This window comes from Oryzias latipes, chromosome 9 (genome assembly GCF_053564925.1).
Source record: "Oryzias latipes strain Hd-rR chromosome 9, Olatipes_Hd-rR_3.1".
NCBI classification, from domain to species: domain Eukaryota; kingdom Metazoa; phylum Chordata; class Actinopteri; order Beloniformes; family Adrianichthyidae; genus Oryzias; species Oryzias latipes.
Window position 1 is genome coordinate 18,355,603 of NC_136245.1, and position 10,942 is coordinate 18,366,544.

General features: G+C 39.5%; 1 protein-coding gene and 1 long non-coding RNA gene across 2 annotated transcripts; both read right to left on the bottom strand.

Moving 5' to 3' along the window:
• Positions 1-568: 568 nt before the first annotated feature.
• On the bottom strand, positions 569-4,132 carry LOC105354754 (uncharacterized). The gene is made up of 2 exons (XR_909312.4): positions 3,986-4,132; positions 569-2,145 (listed from the first exon to the last, which is right to left on the bottom strand). It is a non-coding gene; the product is annotated as an uncharacterized LOC105354754 (long non-coding RNA).
• Positions 4,133-7,114: 2,982 nt separating this feature from the next.
• ela3l (elastase 3 like) lies at positions 7,115-10,248 on the bottom strand. Its single transcript, XM_004072467.5, has 8 exons — positions 10,124-10,248; positions 9,862-9,950; positions 9,550-9,651; positions 9,072-9,199; positions 8,507-8,643; positions 7,894-8,039; positions 7,395-7,547; positions 7,115-7,298 (listed from the first exon to the last, which is right to left on the bottom strand). Exons 1-8 carry the CDS (start codon positions 10,161-10,163, stop codon positions 7,281-7,283), a joined length of 813 nt encoding a protein of 270 aa, XP_004072515.1. The 5' UTR covers positions 10,164-10,248; the 3' UTR covers positions 7,115-7,280.
• Between the last annotated feature and the right edge of the window lie 694 nt (positions 10,249-10,942).

Here is a 10,942-nt window from a genome sequence, read left to right on the forward strand (position 1 = left end):
AGAAACATTATTGATCTGAATCAGTTAGAATTGGATAACTCATGTAATATATTCAGAGAAATTAATAATATTTATGCTTCGTATAGTTTTATACTCACACCAGTATCTTATTTATTCATGAACTAGGAAAGCAAATCTCATTGAATAGAAAGTTATTAGTCATTTAGTTCAAGGTAGCTTTAACTGAAAGACAAGTCAGCCATTGAATCAAGACAACCCAATGGCTAGATATAAATATTCCACCAACAAGTGTAAAGACATGGTTCTAATTCTAGTTATGCTGCACTTCTGTTTTTTAATTTATTTCAACATTTCAAATAAAAAGAAATGCAGAACTGCCTTTTACCACAAAAAGTTACCATTTGATATGGATAGAGTGTAAGCACTGGCCTGGAAAGATTACACTACGACCGTTACAGCATATACCCATGTTGGAATCTAGTTACAAGATAAGGATTACAGCGCTTGTGGTAGATTAACAAACAGGAAGTGGGTCACAGCAGCAGTCAGTGTGTTCAGTATTGATTAGCTCAACATACGATGATGCACACACAGAAAGGGCAACATGTCTGGTAAAGAGTTTATTGCCTGACTTTACAGAACAGAGTCAAGACCAAGCAGAACAACAATGCAGATAAAGGACTGCCGGAAAAAAAGTTGCTATTTGGTCTGTTGGATTTCTCTAATTCAGCTAAATTATGACAGACGAAAGTCCCACGTTCAAACTGTGGAACTTTTTTTATACAACCAGGGCTTAGGCAGAAAGCTGTAGCTGCTCCACAGATAAAGTGGTGAACAGACAGGATGTGATACCAAAGTAAAACTTCTACAGATATGTTTCTTTGGTGAAAACACAAAGACATTGCCCTTTATGGTTTACAAATTAACTTCTGGCTCACATAGCAAAGTCATATTTCACTACATGTTTTGCCTTTTTTGTAAATACAGCAGAAATTTCCCTACAAAAAACACTAAATGCACTTGGAAATATGAAGACAGATAGAATAGATACCTAGTTCGGCCTTCATTTAAGGTGAACTCATAAGACAGAGGCACACAAAAAAATTGGGTTTTGTATGTATTTTTTTTACTTTTAAATGTGTTTGGAGTTGAACGGGTGTTCCCTTTTGTATAGAAAAAACTGTAAAACAGAGCAAATTTCTCCTCTATTTCTTTTCTTTGCACTTGATTAATTTAATTTAATAAAAAATGTGACTTTATTTCCATCTGTCTTCCTTTGGACTCCTGCTTCTCTTAGCCTGCTGGATGTCCTGCTGTGTACTTGCTGTACTTAGTGGAATCTGGTAGCAGAAAATAAAGTTTACTGTTCATCAGCTTTGAAATAATATATGAATTTTTCCTCATTTAGTAGTGACTAAACGAAAGCTCTACCCGCTAGGACTTCTGTATTCCACTTACTTAAACTCTTTGTTGTTTCTCCCTCATAAGGAGCCAGCTGTCAAACATGGAGGGATGAAAAAGTGTGGAGCAGTGGAAGAGACTGACAGATGGACAGTCCCAGCGACGCACAGCAGAGATAAGAGGATTGGGCATGGCTGTTGTAGTTAGTCTTGCTACAAATCTCGATGCTCTTAGTTTACTGGTTTGTCAAGTGTTGTGTGCCTCTGTGTTGTCACGTATATATATGTCTTCCTCATTTTTTTATGTTTTGATCTTTTTGTGCTGTCTTTCTCAGAACTCCCTCAAGTACTGCACAGGTGTTAACATAATAACAGCTATTCTAAGCAGGTGCTCACTCAGCTTTCCCTCCAAATTCTTCAATCTCAGTAGATTAAGTTGGATTTTGCCAAAACATAATTTATCATTTCTTAATCAAGCTGCAGCCAGCATGTACTTCTGTTCAGCCTTCTTCTGATCCAGCCTTGGAACAAAAACTGGCACTTTATCTTGGTGGGAAGGCACCTTGCAGGCTTTGTAGAGGATCACAAACAGAATGACGATGAGGACGCCGACTGCTGAGTTGCAAACAATGGCCGCAATGGTCCAAAAAGACAGACCCATCCTCAGATCATGCTCCATGCTTGATTGGGCAGTGGCGTCCGGAGCGGCCACATCAGACTTCAAATGTGGGTCTGACGTGCGCTCCCAACCGCGACCAACTTTCCTCGATTTTGCAGCTTCTCACTGAAAAGAAAAATTAAACTGTCAGTTTAGTTTTCCTACATGCACACATGCCTACGGCACACTCAGCCAGTTAACCAGCCTTTCGGGTGGTCACTGTGCGCTCTCTGATGAGATCAGCACAGTAAAGATCATTTTCTCCACATGAGGTGCTTAATTTCGCAGCTACTTTAAATTAAGCACAACACAATTTGTACAGAGCCAAAAACAGTATTCTTAAGCATTTTTTTGAAAGGCTAAAATTACATTCCATTGGCAAATACACTGGGTTAAATAGGAGAAGTACACATTAAATGTAGTCAGAATACTGGAAGACTTGAGAAGAAAAATAAAGTAATCTGCAACTTGTAGAGTATGGCATAAAAAATAGACCTGATAAATTACATGGACAGTAGACCAAAAATACATAAACATTTCTTCGGCACAAATGGAATGCCATAGTAGAGAACTGCAGTGCAAACAAACCAAACAGAGACGTTTATACTGCAGTTTGTGTGTCACGTTTCTTTCTAATTTTCTTTCTTTTTATGAAAAGAGTGAGAAAGTTATTAAACTGATAAAAGAGATGCCACTGAGCATTTGGTGCAAGTGTTCTGAATGCCCATTTAGCAAATTAGTGTCAGGCAAACATGCGGGAATAAAGTAAGTTTTTGCCTCATTTTAAAAAGGAGTTGATGAAGTGAAACTCCTCATCAGCAAGTGCTGAGAATATTGCCATAAGATGGGAAGTGAAAACTTCTTTTTGCTCAGATCTTATCAGTGGGAAACCTAGCTCATCTCCTCTTTGCTTTGCCACTCTCCCTTCCCTCTAATCCATTTCGAACAAGACCACATATTTCCTGCACTCCTTATCTGAAAGCCATACTAAAGCAATCCAAGCCCTTCCCTGTGGTTGAGAACTCATTCCGAAGTTATTTATGCCTTTATGGACTTTTTTTGACGAAGCCAAACAAAGATGGATAGCTTAGCTGGGGTAGGTGGCAGTGATGCATTTGATCTGCACTCCAATCTTGAAGTTGGTCCACGCTTGTGGGAGACAGTTGCTCCCAGGACACTGGTGTGAGGACTGCAGGCTGTATGATCACTCACTGTGGTTACTGCTGATAAAGTCTCTCTTGTGACACTGCAACATATGAGGCAAAACCTCTGACATCCAAAGCCAGGTGACCCCATTGCTCTTCTTATTACAAGCATGGCAAAAGCAAGAAACTGTAGGGTTCTAGATTGCAGAGACAGAGAATAAAGGAAATACAGCAACTATTTCTAATCTGGTGCAAAAGAAGATATCTTCATCAGTTACCAATTTACATTCCATTTACATAAATATGTACTTTTGGGACGCCTTCCAGAAAGAATATTAAAATCAAATTAAAAATGCTTTTGGAAATAGACATTTCTTTTGGTCTAAAGACTCAAAAACCATCAAAGTTTAATAACTGAAATGTTCACTTGGTTTTTGCAGGTCAATTTTAGAGTTTTCAAAATGTTACCCACTCACAACAAAAAACTCCCTGAGGCCAAAGGAGGAGTCCAGTATTATGTAATGACTGTGATCCATGTCTGTTAAAGCAAATAGGGAAGCTTAAAGTCTAAAACTGGAGATGTGCACAGCTCCAGATCAGCATAAGCTTGTATGACTGCCTGTCAATGGTGTCCCTGACTTGGCCCATTGTGTGGCCTGTGCATGCAAATAATGCAAATGCATGGAATGCAGCACTGAGTGAAGGAGTGTGTGCCTGCCCTCTAACTTAGAAAGTCTCTGTGAATAATGCATCAGCTTACAGTGGAGTGCAGCCTCCCTCTCATGTGTCAGATCCCCTCAAAGAAACATACAGCTGCTTACCTCTTTGTGCGTCTCCTGTCTGGTCTCCAAGAGTTTGAACTTTGTACTCCTTTTATCCCCCAGCTCCTAAATTATGTCAAAAACCAATATTAGTCGACACTAGTTTTCAAATAGAGTGCAAGCTTTGTCCTTGGAGTCCATGCCTTCACTTTGGCCAACCCTTCCATCACTTTTGGGCTTGTGATCGGGTCCTGTGCAGTGATCGGGTGACAGGCCGGCGGAGTGGAGATGCTGCTCTCGCTGTGGCTGTTTATGGTCCCGCCCAGCCCTGCTCATCCACCCCTACCCCCTACTCCAGCGTGCGGCTGTGTCCCTCCTCCAGCCAGCACATTACCGAGCATCTATTTAAACCTCCGCACTCTCGGAAAACCCTCTCCAGGGCTCTCTCCTTTACTGCTGTGGAAGCAGCGATACAATGAAAGACGCGCAGAGGAGGGAGATGAGCTGCTAAAAATAAACAGCAATAAACACAGACTGAAGGAGACTTTCCTTCAAAGCCTCTTTGCAAAACAACAAAATGTCTTTCAGCTTCAACTCCAGAACAAATGCTTTGGTACAAAACTTGAAGAATGCTCATTTTAGTCATCTTCTTCTTCAATGTTTTTAGTTTTTAGTTTATGCAGGCACTTGTGTGGTACTGATTAATTTTGTGGCTTTAGTTTGAAATACTACACTTGTTAATTTTTTTATGACCAATATGGTGCCGCGGTGTATAGGATCTAAAAATGGTGGAAACTGGGCTTGTAATAGGAATTTAAACAATCTAATGATGGGAAATGCTTTGGTGCAATTTCAATGAAGAAGATGCCTCACTCTGAAGCAGCAGCTAGATTCCCACCTTCTCTTCTCCACCATTCACAATCATATTTTGCCTTTAAATTCATGGGTGGTTGTCTCTCTCCGCATCCAAGAACAGGAGCGATGCTTTGCATAGGTCTGACCCTCTGCCACCAGAAGGTTCATGTGTTTATTCATCTGTTGTCAGAGCCTATCCCAAACATGCAGGAGACCATCCGCCCAGAGCCTAACCACCTAAGCAACCTGATAAGCATGAACTGAAAAGTCATTCTAATAAACTGATTGTGATGAACTTAAATGAACACAGCTAAGGACATAGAAACAAATGAAACCAGGTCAAACTGTGACATAAAAAAACACCCACAAAGACTGAAACCAGAACAAAAAAAAAAACACAACTAAAGACAAATCAAACTAATTTTCACAAGAACTTCTAACCTATTTTTTATCCATTTTCAAATGTTTGAATTGACTGTGCCAATAAAGTTTTCCCTTTTCTTTCAAAGATGACTTTTTAATTTTTGCCTCAAAGGACAACGTTTATCCAATTGAAGTTAAATTGTCTCCTGTTTCCAATAAACACACTTTGAGCCCCCATTTTCTTAAAACGTTTTTTCTTTTGCCTGCTTTAGGTTTAAATGACATTAAGGAAAAATAAACACATGCAAAATAAATAAATGACTGAATTACTTTATAATTTAATATAAAGTGGCAGCAAAGTTATGTTGCAGTGAATCAACTTAGGTTGGTTAAGTTGCACCAGAGTAATACCAATGACTTTTTTTCATACAGTTTTAAAGTTTGTCAACTATAAGAGAATACAATTTTTAACCGATTTTTTAACAAATCTTAAGAAACAATTGAGTTTAAAGATAAACATCACTTGTGCAAGCACTGCTTCATTACAAAGCAGCTTTTCTCTTCGAAGTGAAACAAAAAAACACTAAACTGAGTAGCTGTTGTGCAGGCTGCGAACTTGTTGCCCCATCGTCTCCTGATTAGTATTCAGCAGAAGCCCAGAGTGGAGGACTCTGCTGCCTGTTTGTGTGTCTGTGTGTGATTGTATGAAAGACAGAGAGGAGGGGGTCTACGCAAAGACAAAGCTTTCTTTTAGGCCCCATGCTCTTCCTCACCACCAGTTTCAGACAAAGGTTTCTGCTCTGGAACATGTCCAGCAGATCAATCAAAGAGGCACATTCACTGCTGTTCATGTTCCAGGGCTGAATCGTTTGGATTAAATATGAATGTGCTGGCTGACAATGTAATAACTGCCAGTGATGTAGAAACTTAATAAATGTAATTAAATGTAGCTCTAAATGAGCAAAAGATGCAATTAAACTCGAAATAACACGAGTGATATCTGCTGTTATGGTTTATTGTGGTTAAAATTTTAATGAATATCTGTTATGATGTATCATTTCTATCCATGAGCATCCATCTTATTGTTAGACGCCATTGGATTCATTGGATTATATTAAAATTATTAAAATTATATTAAAATAATACTTTTTTAAGTAAGTCCATGCCATCTATTAATGTCCAACTGGGATAAATCACATTCTTCATGTTATTATTTGTACTTCATAGTTCTAGTTTTGCCTTAATACTGAAATATATGCTTTGTCAATAAAGTAAAGGGATTTTAGCGAAGAAGCAGCCTTGTGGAGTTAATTGCACAGGAGCTTGATGGTGCAGTCATCATTGGCCACAGGCAGATGTTCCAGAAAAAGTTCCTTTGGGTGTGTGAGTCATCACATGAGCTCATATAGCTGAAAAATGTAAGGGACACATACAAACACTCTGTCGCAGTCCATCTCCCTCAGTTTGACCATAAATACAAATGCTAACATTCCCATCCAGGCAATATTGCCTGGATTCACAGAAAAATTCCCATTGTACACATCTATTCACAAAGCAATACCGATTTTTACCTGGTCTTATTTATGTTCACAGAGAGGTGAGAGGAAAAGCCAAAATTCATTTAACTCAACCTCCTCTTGCTGACCTTCATTTTCAAACCATGATAAGGAGCTTAGAAGCATATATTAGGGGTTTCCAAAAAGCCCTTTAAATATCAGAGTATGAGAAGGCACACATAAAACGTTCCACATGTTTTTATTCTTGGCTCTTGTATTTTTTTTTTGGCCAGCAACTTAGTGCATTAGCATTTTTTTTTAAATGTGAGTACTATATGCTTACGTTTTTCACTTAATGCACATTCTCCTTTTCCTTGAACAGTGAGGGTGTATCTGTCAGAAATAATTCTTCAAAATGAGTGTTTGATGACACCTGCTGGACAGTTGTTGATGTTGTTTAAGTGCTTCCTGAGGCTGAAACAAGCTAAATTAATGCTAATGATTTAATGGAAAAAAGGCATAAACTCAAAAAGGGTCACGTCAAAGAGAATTGCCATACAATGCAATCTGACTTGAATGGGAACAATAAGATCAAACATAAGACAATACATTTTTTTGGGTATGTTTATTCACATAACAATTTAGTTGTTCATCATAACCTGCAAGTACAAAAAGAGAGAAACGTTATGCAGTTTACAGTAGAAAGAGTTTTGTCACAGTCTTATAATATAATTTGGGTTTTGTGGGTTTTTTACTTGATCGATCCAGCCATTGAAAGCAGAGACTCTGGTGAAGACGGTCGGCTTCTTCTCAAAGTTGCAGCCAAGGCCCGACACAAAGCTGGCAATGCCGTGGACCTCCCAAACACCCTGAGCATTTTGACAGTTCAACGGGCCGCCTGAGTCACCCTGGACAGGGAGGAGGAGGGTTTGTGTTTTGAGCAGCGTTGCAAGACATCGTTTGGAAAATCAAAAATAGCCAAAGGTGTCATAGTTTTCCTTAGCTGACAAATAACATCTGGCTTTATTTGAACTAAATAAAAGGTTCAGTTCAATAAAATAATGAATTCACCTAAACTTAAATTTGCAGTTAAACCCACTGCATAATTTGTACAGAAATACAAACAAGACTTGCTTTGCCTTTAAACTAAGGCATTGATCAGGCATATAAGAGGAAAGAAAACTGCTGACTGGAAAAATGGCAGGCTCATACTTCCTTCAGCACACTCACAGACACACAAAGGTACACACTTACATTGCATCCAGCCACAATCCCATCACCTCCGGCACACACCATGTTGGTTCTGACAATGAAACCCCACCAGTCAGGTTGGGAGCAGGTGGCGTGGTCGGCCACAGGCATCAAAGCCTGCTGCAGGTTATCAGCAATGGGGCCTCCAGCTAAAACACACAGGTTGAGTCATTGCCGTTATTCACATAGACTGTCTGATGTCAAAGCTGTTTTATAACATCGTTTCAAGAATCTTATTTTTTATTTTTTATTTTTTTTAAAGCTTGTTTGGTGAGGCTGCTTTTTAATGTCAAGCAGTCTCTAAATGGTAACCTACTCCTACTACTATCAAGTACATCAAGTTTGTATAAGTCACAGCTGAGAAAATGGCTCAGTATTCATCAAAGTTGCCACTGAATGTGATGCCTTTCCTGCTCTATCTGCCACATTTGGACAACCTGCTGTCTTGTAATGTTTTATTTTTCAGGCTCTTTAGATTCTATATGAATTTTTCATTTCTTATATTTAAAAAAAAGTGATGTTTGTACACTTCAACTTTATTGTTTTGCTCCGTTTCATCCTGTCGATGAAAACTGGCCCTGTGATGAACACCTAAAAGAAAGCGCCCCAAACTTACTGTACAACCTGCCCCATCCAGTGATGTAGCAGGGGTAGAGGTTGGACAGCACAGTCTCAGCAGGTGGAATACATGCCAGCTGCACATGATCACTCAAAGTCACAGGCTCGGACAGTTTAATCAGGGCAATGTCGTTACTGGAAGAAAGTGGAGCAGATTAAATGAGATCGGCCATTTACATCATCTCTTTGGAGCAATAGAGGCTAGCATATGACTTGATTATTTTCTTGTTTTTACGTGTTTTCCATCAATAAAATTGATGAGTAAGACAACAAAACAATCGTTTATAGTTTTTGGAATAAGATCTGCTGTGTCCATTCTGGTGATAAATAGCTAGTTTGTTCAAAAATGTTATAAATTTGGTCTAATTGGTTGAAGCAATGCTTCTGATGATTGGAGCTGGTTGGTTTGATAAATAAGACACACCTTTCAGCTCATTTGCAGCTTACAGGTAGTTTCACAAAGTCAGTTTCTTTTCAGTCTTATTTCGCTATGTCAACTTGTCTCACAGATTGCAGTGTTCTGTGCACTGCTGTGTATAATAGCTTTGCAGTGTTTTTGTTACCCTAAAGCCACCAAAAGGGAGTTCCATTTCTCGTGGACAACAATCTTCTCTGGAAAAATGGCTTTGGAACCAACTTCATCCTCCAGCAGATTGTGTTTGCCTACAAACACACTGTAGGAGAAGTCGGGCTGTAGGAGATGGAAGACAGTTGATGTCAAAGAAAATATGCAGTTAAATATTGTAAAGAAAAAAGATTCTGATAAAAACCCCTCCCCAGGGACCCTTCTACCCTTGAAAATGAATAAAAATGGAATGGCAAATTGTACTGTATGGCAACAGAGGTGTTTCCGATTTTGAACGTTAATCTTTGAAATTTAGAACATGTTTTTTCTGTTTTGTTAGGGTCGCAAGGGCCTTTGGGGTTCAATTTAGTCATTAAATGAAGTACAGAGTGGCTGCACGCAATTGCACAAGACACAGAGGGGTTGAGTGCATAGATGTGGCTCTTGTATGTTTGTGTTTGTGTCCTCAGCTCCACATACTTGATGCAATGAGCAGCAGTCATCACCCAGTTGGCAGCAATCAGAGTTCCCCCACAAGTGTGCCTCCATTCTCCATCCTTCTCATACTGCAGGGAGATCTGGAACAGGAAGGTGACAGCGTAAAGCCCACGCTGCATGCCTCAGTGTTGCTGTGATGCTTTCAGTTTGTAAATGGAGTTTAGAAGAAAACAAGTTCATTTCATGAGTTTCAGCAGCCCCTAACTCTGAAATCTAATAACCAGATGCTGAAGCCACAGGGTCTGAAAGTGCTCAAGAAAACACTGACAGATGTGTGCATGTTAGCAGACCTGCCAGGGCCAGCTGTGGGGCTTGGCATCCTCTCCATTGACCACGCGGGAAGTCAAAGGCTGAATGGGTGGGGTGCCGCACCCAAGGGCTGGAGGAGGATCAGACACTGATAGGCATCATTTTTACCTCTGATTCCCAAAGTCAAAAACAGCATTTGTTAATCTTTGCTTCAGTAAATAATGGCAAATCCTTTCTTCACTCATCAACAACAGAAAAAAACAGTTATCTGCCGACCAATAACTTAACAGATGCTCTTCTTACCACTAGCAATGAGGAGTGAGGCCAGGACAATGGGGATCATGCTGATTGATGCTTCTGCTAAGAGACAGCAGGACACAGACTTCTCTTTTAAACTTTCCACCAGAAGTAACTCCCTTTCTGAATGCAGCCTCAGACTTTGCAATTGGTTGCACTTGGCCTGAGAACCGTATAGGAACCAATAGAAATGGGGGTCAGTGAATGTGTATGGCTGTCAGACCTTACAGGTGTGGCTTTGAGAACATTTCTCATGATCTTTCCGTGACATTCAGATGCATGTTGTTAAACAGATATGCAGGAAACTGTGTTAGAGAAATTTCATAGGAATAAATCACTAATCTAAGTTTCTAATCTAAGTTGCATGGCGCTTTCTGTGCACCCTGCTACATTCTATGTGCATTTGAACTCACCTTTACACATTTCATGATAAAGTTCCAATCAAAAGCTTGCATAACAGCATGGCAACTCAACATCTGGAATCCAGGAAACAACCTTTTTTTTTTTGCAACTCAAAGCCAAAAATCAGCTAAGAAGTGGTACAAAACATAACCAATATTGAAAAAAAAATACAACAGAAGGTTTCACTGGTGCAGAATACATTTATAGCAGCACGGCAAGCTTGCTCGTAAAGCTTCTACGGTGAGTTGTGCTATGTCAGGAATGAGAGGCCATTTTTGCGATAAATGTGACAATCAGCACATTTTGCATTGAAACGCTCTTTTCCTGTGCAGTTCATTTGCTAAACTTATCGTTAATCATGCTTATTCTGGTCTGTCACAAGGCTGTTCAGAAATAATGAATGACACAAACACAATTCAGCTG